General features: G+C 50.2%; 1 protein-coding gene across 1 annotated transcript in view; it reads right to left on the reverse strand.

The window, feature by feature from the left end:
- The window catches only part of ITGA11 (integrin subunit alpha 11), a gene marked incomplete at its 3' end in the record, with an annotated part of 123,230 nt that extends 113,878 nt beyond the window's left edge, over nt 1–9,352 (reverse strand). Inside the window, exon 1 of the mRNA XM_082846243.1 lies at nt 9,286–9,352. Within this exon, the coding sequence (XP_082702369.1) occupies nt 9,286–9,337 (52 nt within the window). The 5' untranslated portion in view covers nt 9,338–9,352. The remainder of the gene's footprint in view (nt 1–9,285) is intronic.
- Nucleotides 9,353–16,247: the final 6,895 nt, after the last annotated feature.

Below are 16,247 nucleotides of genomic sequence, written 5' to 3' on the forward strand. Positions count from 1 at the left end.
GGATCTTCCTGGCCCAGGGCTCGAACCCGTGTCCCCTGCATTGGCAGGCGGATTCTCAACCACTGCGCCACCAGGGAAGCCCTGTATTAGTTATTTATCCAAAGATCTCTTTCCTACTAGACCATAAACTCTTTGAAGGACAGGACTTATCTCTTAACTTTTATCCCTCAGAGCCCCTAGCACAGCACCTAATACAGGCCACTGTGTTGGGACCTCTTGGCGGTGCATCTGCAAAGAAACATAAGACATCTATCTTGCCCTTAAATATCTTTCTGTTGACTTAGACAGTTCTTACATTCATTCAACACACATTTTTTGAGCAGTACTACGTCTGGCACTGTGGGAGAGCTGGCAATACAGAGACCGATAGGAGATGTGGTCCCTGCTCCAGTTCAGTGGGCAAAGCTGTCCAGGCTATTATAATACCGTGTTGTGTATGGGGTATAACACTGTAAGAAGTATAGACATCTTGAGATCACAAAAGTAACTGATCCAAGGTCTGACTGAGTCAGGTGAGGCTTTCAGGAGGAAGACCTGAAGAATAAGTGAGAGACAGCCAGGAGAAAGGAGGGGGTCGAATGGGATATAGGGAACAATGTGAGTGAAGGACAGACAGCTGGTGCGTTTGAGACACTAAGAAGCTCAGTTTAGTGGAGCTGCCATAGGGGTGTAGACGTGCCCATGCACATGGTGCTGCTAGAGGGGAGTCCTGAGTGCAGGCTATTCAGGGTCTGGTGAGCTCTATTAAAGAGGCTGGACTCAACCTAAGGCAATAGGGAGCCACTGAGGGTTTTAAGCAGGGGAAGTGACTACACACTCAGTTTGTGTTTTAGCCTCACTTTGTCTGCTACAGAGGAAGGTCTGGGTGGATGGGGGCAGGAGGGAGTTTGGGCCTCAGGCTGGTCCCAGGGGCTTCCTGCTCTGCCTCCCCCAGGCAAGCCTGTCCTCTTTTTCCTGATGGAGCATCCCTTCCCCACCCCACCTGGGCTTCTCTTCGACAGTCCCCATCCTGAGTCAGGTGCTTCCTTCACCTGAACACTCACAACAGCTTCAGTGGGGCCCAGAATCGCAGGGTTGGAATGACCCTGATGGGCTCTGTTTAACCCCTGCTGGACACCTCCTACCGTGCCAGTCCATCTGTCTGTGAGCAGTTCTGACCAGGATCCTCAGCTAAACTGGTGTCCCCATAGCCCCTCTCTGGCTTTCTTCTGTCCCACTTGGGGCCACACAGCGATCAACAGCTTATGGCCTTGTGGGGGACACAGACAAGGTCACTAAATTAATAACCCTCCCAATACCAACTCCCATCTCACATTCCCCCTTGTGCCTCAGCCTCTCAAACTCTGATTCCACACTGTGTCTCCAGCCCAGCCTGGCTATGAATCCTGTGAAACTGCAGGCTGGAGAGGTGGGCTGGAAACCTGGGAAGCAGGACAAGTGGTTACATCTTGGTTTCACCACTGACTGTTTGTCACCCTGAGAAAGTCATTTCCCTTCCCTGGACAGTGTTTTCTCTTCTGCTTGACTGGGGATTGGGTTTAGATGACACCGGTGAGTCTCAGCCTTGGCTGCCCATTAGAATTACTGGGGAGCTTTAAAAAATGCCAAGGCTGGGCTTCCCTGGTGGCGCAGTGGTTGAGAGTCCGCCTGCCGATGCAGGGGACGCGGGTTCGTGCCCCGGTCCGGGAAGATCCCACATGCCGCGGAGCGGCTGGGCCCATGAGCCATGGCCGCTGAGCCTGCGCGTCCGGAGCCTGTGCTCCGCAACGGGAGAGGCCACAGCAGTGAGAGGTCTGCGTACCACAAAAAAAAAAAAAAAAAAGCCAAGGCCAGGCTCCATCATGGAGAGTGATGGTGTGCTCTGGTGGGGTCAGCGAGAAGTTTTGTTTTACACCATAATTCTCTTGTTCACCCATGAATGAGGACCACTGGACTTGCTGATTGTCTGCAGACCAGGAGGGGAGGCTGAAGCGGGCAGGTAAAGAACCCGAGGAGTGACCTCCTGTTTAGAAGGATTAGCCCAGCAGGACCACGGCAGCACCAATACCCGTGGCTGTGGAAAGGCCAGCATTTCAAGTTCTGGCTTCTTGCTTTCGCCAAGAGGGCTATTCCAGAGCCCAGCATCAAATGCTTGAAGGTCGCCCCCAAAGGTTCTCAAAGGGGTCTTGAGGCAGTAACTGGAGACAGAAGCATCTTCTGAATTCCATGGCTTAAACATCATTCCCTAGCCCTGGCTGTGTGCCTTCAGAACTGCTCTATGGGCACCCCTGCATCTATGGACACAAGCACTTTGCATGGGCCCTGCAGCCCATGTGTGATCTGTGCCTTCCTGCCCTCACAGAGGCTGAGCCTTATCTGATTTGGAATTCCCAGAACCTGGAGATGCCTGAGATTTAGTGGGTGCTCAGTACATACTGGCCAAATGGACGAGCCACACAGTTTCTTCATGTGTCAAGAGGGATCCTGGCGCCTTCCTTGCCAACTCACAAGCCTGCAGGGAGAACTCTGTGAGCAGTTGCTCAGCCCACACTCAGAAGGGCCCCCGCTTGGTTTAATGCTCTGCCATGGCCACCTTGAAATTCTTAATAGTCTTTAAACAAGGAGCCCTGTATTTTCGTTTCACACTGGGCCCCACAGATTATGTAGCTGATCCTGCATATGTGGTGAGTGGTGGGAATAAACTCAGAGAAGAGCTCTGTCTACATACTATTTATGGGACCTTATGGTTGCCACCAGTCACCAAATATGAGAGGCTATGAGCTCCAGGAAAAGAGCAATTCCAGTAGAAGGAGAGGAGATGGACCTCACTTTGTGGTCTTCTTCCTGGCAGTAGGAGAAAGCAGTAGTCTGAGGGCCTGGGGATGGGCAAGACAGAAAGGACAGGCGGTGGAGACTGCAGACACCCCCAGTGGTCTACAGAGAATGATTTCAATGATCTTGTCCTACCTGCCTGCCACAGATGTAGAAAACCTACCATTAGAACTTCATTCCTTTGGCCGAAGCACTGCTTGCTCCTTAAGTTCCTCTGACGAGTGTAGCAAACTAGGTTTCTAATCTCATCTTTGGCCAGAAGATCTGTCCCTGAATTCCTATGTGATCTTGGGGAAATCACAGGAAATCATTTAACTTTGAAAAGCCTCAGTTTCCCCCTCTATCTAATGGACCTACCAGCCTCGACAGGACCTCTGACCTCACCTGGCCTATTCTGACTGACAGAACAAATACCCGGGAGCACTCTTTGCAGACTGTTGGGAGCTGCATCCACTTACTCGTTTCATGTTTTTCCATGGCCTTCTTGAGGCCCAGTTTGCAAAGAAACAGGTCCTGGAAATCTGCAGGGTCAGGATTCCTGTAGCCTGGCCCAGCTGGGTGATGCCGCTGGGGGAAGAAAGCTGTCAGCCCCAGCTACGGAGGCAGGAGCCCCTTCTCTGTGTCATCCTGTTTGGAATCCTGGAGCACACTGCTATAGCAACTTGCCTAACTCACCCCACATGCCACATGGAAAAACCTCTGCCCGCTTTAGGGCAGCATCACCCAAGCCACAGACTGGCTTCTTCTATGTTACAGGATGCCGCCCATCATCACAAGGGCCCAGGTGGAACCCATCTGATCGGCGATGGAGTAGTGGGGTAAGGGGCCGAACCAGGCCAGGCAGGTCCCTTGCCTCAACTTTTTGGTCTCACCTATTTCAGGTCCTGGTACCTGAAATTCCATCATTAGCCCCTTGATCCTTTGGCTCAAGGCACAGCCCAGTTAAAATGCAAATCACTCTGAAGGACACATGAAGCTGTCATCACTCATTAGTGCTGTGCAGCATGAATTAACTCGTTAGGCCTGGAGCTCAGAGCGGGTTTTGATTAGGGGAAGCAGAGGCAGGGAAGGGAGGAGAGCAATGCCCAGCCTAGACCCTGAGGAGGGTTGGAGAGGCAGTCAGAGTGGCCCAGAATATTGGGACTTGGGGGCAGATGGTACAGCCCCACTCAGCCCCGAGCAGGGAGGCAAGTGAGGGAGAGAGGCTCCCGTATTAAAAGGCAGGGCGTGAGGACCACTTCTCACCAAGCCAGCATCTTGAGTGGGAAATCGCTGTCTAGCTGAGTCTGAAGGAGAGAGCTGCTTCTCCTGGACCCGTGCCCACGTTGAGGATGGCCATTTGCGTACAGATCTCATTTTCCCTGCAGACAGTATCTTCCAGCAAGGGCATCTTATTCATCTTTCTGTGCCCTCCTGAAGAGACATTATGCGTGGATTAAGGGCAAACACCAAACATCGCCTCTTAATCAGTCAGCATGACCCTGGATGAACCATTTAACTTCTCACATGTAACCTGGTGATTGCTGTAGTGACTTCCATAGCGAGGCCTAGCTGAGATGTGAGAAAATGCTTGACGCAGTGCCTGGTATCAGGCACTGAGGGCTTCCTGGGTGCCAGATGCTGTTCCAAACACTTGATATGCGTGAACCACATAGAGCTCATCTAAAGCACACATCAGCCTGTGAAGTCGTTATTCTACCCATTTTACAGATGAGGAAATGAGGCCCAGAGGGACTTACCCAGGGTCACCCAAGCAGAAAGGATTTGAATCCAGTTGGGCTCCCAGGCCACACACGTAATGATCATCACTCCAGCTCAGTAAGCTCGAAGGTGGAGGAAGTTTGGGATAGAGGCGGTGGGGGTGGAGATGGGGGCATGTTTGACCACACTGACGTCTTCCTCCAGGAGGAATTTTATTCATCTCGTGAAGGTCATAAGTACAGAGTATGAAAACCCTTCATGGAATTTTGGGGGAGCTTATTTATTTTTGGCTTACGAGATGGCTGACTCCAGTCTCCTCCCCTTCTCCCCTGGCTGGTAACCTTCCGGGCTTTCAACTAAGAATTGGTACACTCAGGATTTACATGTTGGGGGATGGGGACCCTCCTTCCTGGACCACAGCTCTCTAGAGCAAGCACTCCACACTAAGGGCGTGTGGGTGACTTCGGAGCTCATAATCGTTTTGGGAAAATAGTTTCAAATGGCTATCAATTCCTGAGGGTAGCCCACGGTTCGGTGGTGTTGGGATAGGGGCGTTAAGCTATGAGGGCCAGACAAGACACCATTTTTGGAATGTGTTAGTGCATGTTTAAAGCTTGTTTTGTAGCTGACCCTCCCTGAGCCAGCCAGAGGCTGTCACTACCTGGGGAGGATGGTGATGGATCCTCTCTCTTTGCAACTGCAATAGAACAATGTAAGTAAGATCTGGAAGCCTGTAGTGAGACAAGAATCTCCAAAGTCAGGCATTAAGGAGAGAAAAGAGGGCTTTTTAATTCTCCAAAAACTCCCTTCTATACAGCAAGAGCCAAGCTAGGCCAGCTAAGACCATAGTTCCTTCCTAAGCAATGAGGGGAGAGGATGGAAGGGAAGTCCCTGCTGCTGGAGGAAGCTGTCACTGCAGGAGGGGAGACAAAGAGGTTCACAGAGGGCAAAATGAAGGTGAGCTGCTGTCTGAGTTTCTCAAGGACCCACAGCCCTGTGGGTGGGCTGGGAACAATGAGGATGTCTAGCTGAGGGGATAGACATCCCATCTCTGGGGGATCCACTGCAGGGTAGAGATAGGGGCATGGTGAATAAGAAGAAAGAGGGTCATATTCCACTTTCATCTCGTTAGGGCCCCCAGGGTCTGCCTGTGCAAGGGTCCAGAAGCTCCACGGCTGATGGTGGCTGAGAGGCTTGGCTGACAAGCTCCCAGCGGGGCGGGCACTGGGGAGGCAAAGTGACAAACTTTATCTCCTTCCCTGCTCTTCCCAAGCTGGAGAGCAGGACTTGGATCTTTTTAGTCTTTGCACACCTGTGGTGCCCAGTACTGTGCCTTTTCCATACAAGGTTTTTCTGCTGAATAAGACCCCCACCCACAAGGACACATAAGGGAGCGGTATGGTTCTTCTCCTCTCCAACGACACAAAACACTCATGCCAGGATCATACTGACTTCAAGACAGCCTCAATGGCAAAAACAAAAACAAAAACAAAAAACCCTGAGTTCCCATTATGACCAAGATTTTGGGCCAGGCCTTTGGGAGAAGGGATTAGGAAAGTTTAGGTTTATTTATGAGTATGAAATATGAAGGTTACATCTCTGCATCCTTACTTAGATCCCTTACTCAATGGCCAGTAATGAGCAATGATGATGATGATGATGGAGAAGAAAGACAAACTCCTAAATGCTCAATATGTGCCTGCAATTTTCCAAGTACTTTATATACATCATAAATCTTTGGATACTCTTTAAGTTCTATTGTTATCATCCCCATTTTGCAGATAAGAAAACTGAGGCACAGAGCTGGTTGGTAACTTGCCAAGGAAACAGAGTCCCAATTAGCAGAGGCCAGACCCATCCCAGGCAGTGAAACCCCAGGGCCTTCACCCCCACGCTCTGTCTGATCTCCCTATGTGTCTTTATGTCACCTGTCAGGTAACAAGTGCTCAGTAAAGACTGAGTTTTTTTTTTCTGCTTCCAAACTGGGAGGATTTCAGTTTTATTTTATTTTTAAAAATTTTATTGAAGTATAGTTGATTTACAATGCTGTGTTTAATTTCTGCTGTACAGCAAAGTGACTCAGTTATACATATATATATTCTTTTTCCTAATCATATGCATTACAATAGGCAAGTTCTGATCAATGGGTCTGTTCTCTCTGAACGTCAGCTATAGAAGTCTTTGGACCTGTCCACTTTTTTTCTGGCTTTCTTGATAGTTCTGCCCATCTCATCACCCTTCACAGCCTGCAGCAGAAGCTCTGGAAAGATCAAGGCTCTGAACTCATAATGGCCTTAATGAGGACTCCCCCACCAACGTGGCCTGTGACAAGTCCCTGCCCAGCCAAACTGTGCCATCACCAGTAGGCAAGCTTCCTGATAATCCTCACGTTGAATCCATGTGATGCACAGATGAGACATCAACATCAGTCCTGCTCTGGAGCTGGGGGGAATGGACCCAATGACCTCTGTGACCCTTCTAATCTCCAGAGTCACTACTGACCACAGTCATCTTTGTGGTTTTCAAATATTCATCTTTTTGTTCTTTAACTACTGTAGTTCCAGGAAATAACACTCTAATGTACAAACAGTCCCACTGTAAGGTCTATCCACACTCTACACACTCCTTTAAGGCCTAGTCCAAATGCTATCTCCTCCTGCGGGAAGGCTTATTCAAGCGGAACTGACTTCTCCTGTTCGAATTGCAGCCCTTAGCTTCTCTGTGCCATTCACTCCCCAGTGCTTCTATTTAGCTTTCCCTGGTCTCACCTTGTTCTCAGCTACAGGCAGGGCCCTGACTGCATACATGCTTGGGCCCCACCCCCAGTTCCTTGCAGGCAGATGTTGTTCCAACACTGATTGATATGTTTAATGAATCCCATATTTCAAGAGCTCAGACTGACCAGACATAACTCAGAAGTGGTTTTCTCCATATGAAGGGAGCTCTGAGTCACAAATCCTGTCCCTGTCCTTCACTGCACGCCCTTACCCCCTCCATCCCTGCTTTATCATTATCAACCACCGATTCAGCCCTACTGTGTACCAAGCCCTGTGTTAAGAACTTTTCTTACAGGGCCAGCCTGACTTAATCATGCCAACAGCTTTATGGTCTCAGAATATCTATTTCCATTCACAGAGGAGGATACCTGTTGTAGAGATTGCATAACACGCCTAAGGCTGTACGGCTAGTAGGCAGCAAAGCCAGAACGGGAAGGCAGGTCTGATTTCAAAGCTTTTGCCCCTTGAGGTCTGGACTGTCTCTAGCCCCTAAAGCAGCCGCTTCAACTCAAGTTCTGGTGGGGCCACATATCTGGGGTCACACAGGAGTGAATTCCCTTTTTCTATGGCTGGGTCTCCTAGTGATTTGAAGGCAGTTCCTAGAGTTCCCCCTCTTGCCTAAATGACCTAGAGAGGGCTTCACCACCTCCTCCGGCAGCCGGTTTCTAGATATATGCTGGCCTGGTCGCAGCTCTTCCCCCACTGTCCCCAACGCTCTCTCCTCCCCAACTTAAAGCATCAATGTTTGTTTTCAGTTGTGACTCTACGATCTGAACTGAACCCCACCGGCACAGCCCCTTTCAACTACAGGCTCTCCCAGAACCTCCACTACAGACCGACACTGGGTGCACTTGTTTCCCGTAGTACCCCGGGACTGGGTGAGCTTGCTTGGGCTGGGGGATCTCCACCTGTGTTCTTTGAGGGCGCCTCTCCCCCTGCCACCGCATCTGACTCCTACTACTGGCCCCAGCCCAGACCTGGAGCCCACGCAGAAGGGGAGGCTAGGCCCTTCGGCCAGTTTCCGAGGTGCTGGTCCCCGCCAGAGCACTCGGCCACACCAAGGAGGGGTCCCGCAAGCTTTCCCGATCCGTAGAACAGCGCCTCTGGCCGCCGCCACCAAAGGGCGGGTCGCGCCGGAACTCGGAGTGTGGGGACTCCCGGGCCGGGTGCCCTAGTGAGGATAGCTCCGGGCTGGCCTCTCGCTCCGGGCCGCCCGCCCCGCCGGCCCGGGGTCCCCGCCGCGCCGCGACACCTGGAGTGCATTAGGCGGCGGCGCACGTCTCAGCGATGGCGGAATCCCCTGCATTATTGAATGAGCGCACAGTTCTGAGCGCGGGCTGGGGGGGGCGATGCCCCGTCCCTATCTCGAGGGTCAGGTAATGTTTTCGGGAGCCCTGGACTGCCGAGCTGCTCTCCGCAGCCTTCCGCTAGGCCCGCGACGGCTCACCAGAGCCTGGGCGCCGACCGCCTCAAGGCTGCGCTCCGTTCCGGCCCGAGGGACCCTGGGCGGCTCTTGGCTCCCGGCTCTCCCCCAGCACCCCCCCTTCCCTGGGACCGCCGCAGCAGGCTCTCCACTCTTAGGGATGCTTTCTCCAGGCGCCCTGACTGACCCCTTCCCTCGCTCAGGACGCGCGCCCTCGGCGCTCCCGGGACCGCGAGTGACCCCCGCGGCGGCGCGGAAAGCTCGGCGGGGCGCTTGGAGGTAAGCAGGGAGCCCGGCGGGGCCACCAGCCCTCGGCGCTTTTCAACTCGAGTCTCTTCAACTCCACCAAAGTCCCGGCCTCTGGCCGCCTCCGCGCGCCTCCCTCTAGCGCGGAACTTGGCGGAGTCGCTCGACTGCAGCCAGTTCCCGAGGGACCCACGTCCCCGAGAGCCGCCGAGGTCGGACCCTGGGAGCGCACCGCGACCGGCTCCTGGCAGCTGTATCCCAGGCCTCGGCGGGTCAGGGAGGGGCTCCCGGAGGCGGAGGGGTGGGGGGGTATAAGGGGGCACGTACCAGGCCACAGGCTGAGGGCCCACGCCACCAGGAGGCCCCTGGTCAGGTCCATGGTCCGCGGCGCGGCGGCGGGGCGCGGTGCGGAGCAGCGGCGGGGGGCGGCGAGCCAGAGCGACAGCCTCCTCTGCGAGGCGCCCCGAGCCTGCACTGCGCGCGGCGCCCGGCTCCCTGACAGCCGCGGCTCCTTCAGAGGAAGTGGGAGGGCTCGAGCGGCGGGGAGGGGCGCCCGGACACCGCTGGGCTCTGGCTGCGGGCCAGTCGCGGCCCCTCTGCCACCTGGGCAGGCGGCGGGCTGCGGCCTCGACGCCGCTCCGGATCTCTCCTTCTGCCTCCACCCCACCTCTGCCTTAGGAGAAAATTCCAGAGAACCGCTCCTGGGAACCACCTCACCAGTGGAGCGACTGCCTCCACACCACCACTACCACCAAATTCAGAGTCTGTTCAGGAAGAGTGGCTTCTATTCTCATGTCCCAGAGGAAGGAGCTTCCGAGAGCTCAGAGGGGTACCTAAGGTGACTCAGGGACACGGGCCATGACTCGGGTCTCTCATGGCCAAGGGGAGTGGATGTCCATCCAGCTTGCATTCTGAGACAACCCCCTACTCTCCTGCACCCTGGGGCTCGGAATGTAAAGGCCACAGTGCTTCTCCTGGCCCTGGAATAAATGCAGATCCCCCTTCCACCTCTACGCTGTCCACCCCCCACCCCTGAGGCATTCCAAAGCATGCAGAAGGACCCTGTGCCCACTGTTACCATAACAGTGAAGCTCTTCTTTGGAACCTAGCCACCTTCCTTCCCAGCGCTTCTAACCACTGACAATTAAATTCAATGCACATTTGTTGCATAAGCTTTAAATCAGGCCCTGGACCAAAACCCATGGGTGTGGAGGCTGGCCTTTCTAGCAAGGGAGACAGCTGAGGCAGAGGGTAGGATGGCCTGTGTGGTGAAAACTAGAGCAGAAGTCCCAGATCACTTTCTCGGGAAAACCTTCCCTGAAGCCCCCCTCCCCAGCCCCGCATCCTTAGCAGGTCAGGTGCCCAGACACAAGCTCATTCTCTCCCCCACAACTCTCATTTTTTTTCCTTGTACTTACTCAAGAAACTAGACATTAACTAGCGTAATCATTTGATTAACTTTCCTCTCCTTGCCCAGATTGAAAACACCACTGGGGTAGAAATCTCTGGCTCACACTGAGCACTTAGCCCCCAACACCCCAGGAACATAATAAGTGGGTGGATGGATAGGTGGATGAGGGCAGGTGGTGTGTGGGTGCACAGAATGGGGGAGGGATTGGAAGGTTTCCCAGAGGAGGGGACTGGGTTTTGAGAAGGCCCAGGTTCACGCAGGAATAGTAGTGGGCATTGTGCCTGGCTCCCCGATATCGCTGTCCTCTTGCTAGCTACCCTGGTTTTTATTCTGGTATCCTCACCTCTCCCATTCAGCCACAGTCTTTGGAGGAAGCTGATTCTATCTCTGGGGTGTGTGTGTGTGTGTGTGTGTGTGTGTGTGTGTGTGTGTGTGTGTGTGTGTGTGTGTGTGTGTGTGTGTGTGTTTGCACGTGTGTTGGGGGAGGCATGTGGTTTAGGCTGAAATGAATCACTGTATTGCCATCCCCGGGCCATAGTTTAAGAAAGGGCAACACGACCAAGGAAGAAGTTTTTCTGGGAATAAGCATTCTTCCTCTTCTAAAAGAACCACTAGAATTAACTAACGAACTAAGTGTCTCCTCTCTTACCCCCACGTGCCTTCCCTGGCTGGGACAAAGAATCACGTATGTCTGGAAGTTGATAGGGGTCTGGGTGGGGAAGGGAGATCTGGCCTTGGGATGAGGCAGATGCTGGATGACAGAATGGAGAAACCAAGTCCAAGAGGGTCTTGCTGGTCCCCTGAATCAAGCCACCCCCTCAGTCCACTCCCCCAAGGACTTTCCAGTTATGTGACCAATGAGTCCGCTTTATTGTTTAAGCCAGTTTGAGTCAGGATGCTTTGAACTTCGAGCATTCTGGTAACAGCTATCCAGCAGGCTGCAAACCACTTCGCTGCCTCACACAAATTCACACTTTCCCTAGTGTTCTCAAAGTCCAAATGCATGGGAATTGCCTGGAACACTTGCAAAGAATTGTCTCCAAGATCAGGGAGTCCTGATGGGCACTGTGGTCACTCTGCTGTGGAGGTGGGCTGAGGACCTCACTCTGAGACTGCATGCTGCTTGTTGAAGGGGCTCTCTGCAGTGGGCGTGCTGGTCTTCAGGTAGCAATTCTGCCATTCATTAACTCACATTGTACTAATCAGGGGCATGGGGCTCCTCAGTACATGATGGGTGCCTTTGGATAATCCGGGAAGGTGGGGAGGGGGAGAAGTGTGCCCTCACTTATTCTTTCAACCCACACTTAAGTGCCTACCGTGCCCCTGTGCTCTGCAAGTCACACAAGAGAAGCTGAGAAGACAAAACCTCGTCCCAACAAGGACCTGCTGTATAGCACAGGAAACTCTGCTCAATATTCTGTAATAACCTAAATGGGGAAAGAGCTTGAAAAAGAATAGATACATGTATATGTATAACAATCACTTTGATGTACACCTGAAACTAACACATTGTTAATCAACTATACTTCAATATAAAATTTTTTAAAAAGAAATTAATTTTCTACAATAATGAATCAAAAAAGATATAACCTCATATTTATTGACATAATCATTGTTATTTAGTCATTCATTTAAATCATTTATTATTTAATGATTATTGAACGTTATTTAAATAACACAAGGCAGCAGTGTGTGAGGAACACATGCAAAATCCAGATTCAGTCTGGAGAAGTTCAGAGAATTGGACGAAGGGCTTTATGGAAGCTGGGCTTTGAGTTGAATAATAATAATAAAAATCATCCTTTATATGTACATAGCCTATGTATTTTTTTGTTGAGATGTAATTTACGTACCATAACTCACCATGCAATTAAGCATTTTTTAGGATATTCCCAAGGTTGTGCCCCTCTTACTACTAATTTCAGAACATTTTCATCACCCTAAAAAGAAACTAATCATTAGTAGCCACTCTCCACTCCTTCACTCAAGCCCCTGGCAACCACTAATCTACTTTCTGTCCGGATGGATTTGTCTATTCTGGACAGTTCATGTAAATGGAATCATACAATATGTGGCCTTTTGTGTCCGGCTTCTACCACTTAGCATAATGTTTCCAAGGTTCATCCGTATTGTTGCATATCGGTATTTCATTCCTTTTTATTGCCAAATAACATTCCATTGTATGGCTCTATCACATTTTGTTTATCCACTCATCAGGTGATGGATATTTGGTTGTTTCCACTTTTTGGCTATCACGAATGATGCTGCTATGAACATTTGTGTATAACTTTTTGTGTGACATATGTTTTCTTTTTTTAAAATTGAAGTATGGTTGGTTTACAATGTTGTGTTAGTTTCAGGTGTACAGCAAAGTGATTCAGCTATATCTACATCTATATATCTACAGATACAGATATAGATATATCTATTCTTTTTCAGATTATTTTCCCTTACAGATTATTACAAGATGTCAAGTATAGTTCCCTAGGAGTAGGATTTCTGGGTCATATGGTAACTCTATGTTTAATCATTTGAGGAACTGCCAAACTATTTCCACAGTGGCTGCACCATTTTACATTTCCACCGGCAATGCATGAGGGCTGTATATGATATTTTACTAATTTTGAAATCTCTTTCACACCTGTGATCTCATTTAATAATAACAAAATAGTAACAACAATAATAATAATAAAGAGGGTCAGATGTGTCCTGCAAGGAATTATATTCATTTTTATAGATAAAGAGATTATATTGGTGAAGATTCTTTCAGTTGCAAGTAACAGAAACTCTACACAAACTGACTGAAGCAGAAAAGGGAATGTATAAGTTCATGTAAATAGGAAGTACAAAGGTGACTGCTGCAGGTATGGCTGGATCAAGAGTCCCAAATGAGACACTTGTCTTTTTCTCTCTGTCTTCTCTTAGTTTTGCTTCACTCTGCTCTCCTTTCCTGCAGCATACAGGATTTCTCTGTCTACTAGAAAAATGTAGCCAGCAGACCCAAGCTTATACTTTGTAGATTCTAAACGGAGAGAGACAGCCTTCCCCACTAGATCCAGCAGAAAAGTTCAGGGTTTTGGTTCATGCCCACCACTGAACCAATCAGTGTCTAGAAACTATGGTATTATAATTGGCCCCATCTGGGGCACACACCCAACCATGAGGAGTTGGGAAGAGAAGGACATTATGACTGACAGCCCCACCAAGACCACATATTATAGGAGAGGAGTTCCCTAAAGGAAAAAGAAAAAAGGAGATAACAAAGTATACTGGACAGACAAAATTTGTAGTTACTAAGTCCGCTTTAGAAATCTAAGCTCAAAGCAGCAAGGGAGTCACCCAAGATCCCACAGCACACACATGACAGAACTGGGATTAGAATCCAGGTGTTCTGGTAGCATATTCAGAATTCATCATAGCATCACAGCTGGATGGGGGAAGCAGGTATTTCAGGCCAGGAGTGCACGTGCAATGTTAGCCCAGAGAGCCCTGTGGGCAGGTCCTCTGACTCTCATGCTCTCAGTCTGAGCACCCTCCTCTGGGGATGTCCTGGCTTCTCTAGGAAGGAAAGGTAGGGGAGATGCCATTCCCTTCCAAGGAACCCAGCAGCTCCTGGGCACTGATGAGAGGCCGGGTTCAGTTCGGACTCACACACTCTTCTTCCAGGCAAGTACTTGGGGCAGCCCAATCTGCTTTCATTTTGGAGGGCACCACTCTCTTTTTGCCCGTTCTCTGTGTTTTCACCTCGAGGGTAATCAACTGTCCTGGTTTGCCTAGGACTGAGGGGTTTCTGGGGTTGCTGGACTTTCAGAGTCAAAACTAGGACAATCCCTGGCCACCTGGGACAGATTGGTCCCCCTATTTCTGTCTGTCTTGGACCTCTGCCTCATTTTCCTCCATTTTTTTCTCCAACACTTCCCTTTCCACCCCCTCCCCCTTAGGTATCTGTCTCTCCCATTCTCTGGTTATTTCTTTCTGCCTTCTCTGCTCCCACGTGCCTCCAATGCAGCCACTATCCATGTGAACATGTGTGGGGTCCACCTTGAGGCACACCCTGGCTCCCCGGCTCCTCCCTGGTCCCGCAAACCTCCCGCACAGAAACGGCCTCTTCTCCATGCCTTGTCTGTCGGTTTGCGCTTAGAAAATGCACACTCTTTTTTTTTTTTTTAAGATAAACTTAAGTAAACTTAAAGTTACTGGGAAGGCACATCTTCTGCCAAAAAAATGATATAATAAATTCCAAAGCCAAAAAGAAAGGACAAAAAGATGTAGAAAAGAAAGCTACAGGATTGCTTTCGTTATCTGCTGTTTGAATGACACGTGTCAATGTTCTGGGCCAATAACGTGGATGATGGGGAGGTGACTGCATTTGTCACGTACATAGAGGCTTACAGGGCATCCCTTGGTTTCTGTTTGTCATGCCAGGTCTCATCTCTGCCAACAGAGTAGAGGATGTTAGCTTTGAACAAATGTGTTTACAACAGTAGCTTACGTTTGCCTCAGGCGCTTTCCACTTGAAGTGCAAAGTCCGATCCAAGACATTGGAGTGGGTAGATGCCGCCTTCTTCCAAACGCTGCGCCTGAGCCCCAGTCTCAGTCCCGTTGAGAGAGTCAGTGACTGGGATTTCTACTAGATCAAGCCCTGTATCTGACCTATACCAAATCCAGGAAGTTATTTTCTGATCTCCATTTCTCAAGCCACAAGTATGTACAGCATTTGCAGTAAAGATATCAAAGGGAAGGAGTACGGCCACAGCACAAACAGACACGCAGAATGGATAAGGAAACATCCTTCTGAAGAAAAAGTATGTGAAAGTGTATGGGAGAATACAAATCTTCTTCAAAGTCTAGAGGTAGCAGACAATATGCTAGCTGAGAGGCCATTTCTGATGAAGCTAGATGAGCAAACCCTTGACATTGGACCAGACTGTAGAGCCACATCAGAAACAACCATCCCAGCGACAACAGTATGAAGAATAACTGCCTTCCACTGAGCACTTAATATGGGCTAAATGCCACTTCTCCATCATTGCCTTTAGTTACCAGCATGGTCCAGGTGGTTGTCCAGAACTTTCATCCTGGCCCTGGCTGGACTGAGATGGCAGAGAGAAGCTATGAGAGTTAGGGGCTGGACGGAATGCATAAGGGTTAAGATGGGCTTACGGACGGGTCCTGGGAAGCAGAGTCATGACATTAAACCAAGACAGGCAGCGGAGAAAGGAATTCCCACAGCACATGGACCAGGGGCAAGAGATCAGACGCTGAGCCCTTGAAGAAGTATTTTACTGAGCACCACGCTGGGGATGGAATGACAAACCAGATGTGGTTCTTGCCTCTCCATGAAGCTCCTAATCTAGGAGCAGAGGCAAACATGTACAGTAATAATCAGCGACCACTTATTGCACTGGACACATCATTTCCTTTAATCTTCCTGACAATCCTACGAAGTGGTATAATTACAATCTGCCTTTTACAGAGAAAGAACTTGAGGCTCAGAGAGGGGAAGTCCCAGAATTTGTAAAAGGCAGACCTATCTGAACCTGGTCTTGACTGATCCTAGATTCTGAGCTCCTAATCCCTTGGTTTCATTGGTTTTCGGCACTGGATGGTAGATGGCACTGTGATAAGTGTTATAGTAGAAGTGTGACCAAATGCCAGAGGAGGGTCAGGGAAGGAGGCAACGTCTGAGCTGGCCTTGGAAGTAGGAGTTTTTCAGAAGGGAAGTGAGGAATGGCATTCTGAGTAGGGGAAGCAGCAAACATACCTGGTCTGTGCAAGAGAGTGGGAATTCAAGCTGTGCCCAGGGACTGGTGAGCAGCTGAAAGTGTAAGAACAGAGGAAACCCCAGTTTTGAGTTTCTATCCCTTCAAGGGTCAGC

The sequence above is a fragment of the Leucopleurus acutus genome, assembly GCF_964270905.1.
Source record: "Leucopleurus acutus genome assembly, chromosome: 1".
In the NCBI taxonomy this organism is placed as follows: Eukaryota; Metazoa; Chordata; class Mammalia; order Artiodactyla; family Delphinidae; genus Leucopleurus; species Leucopleurus acutus.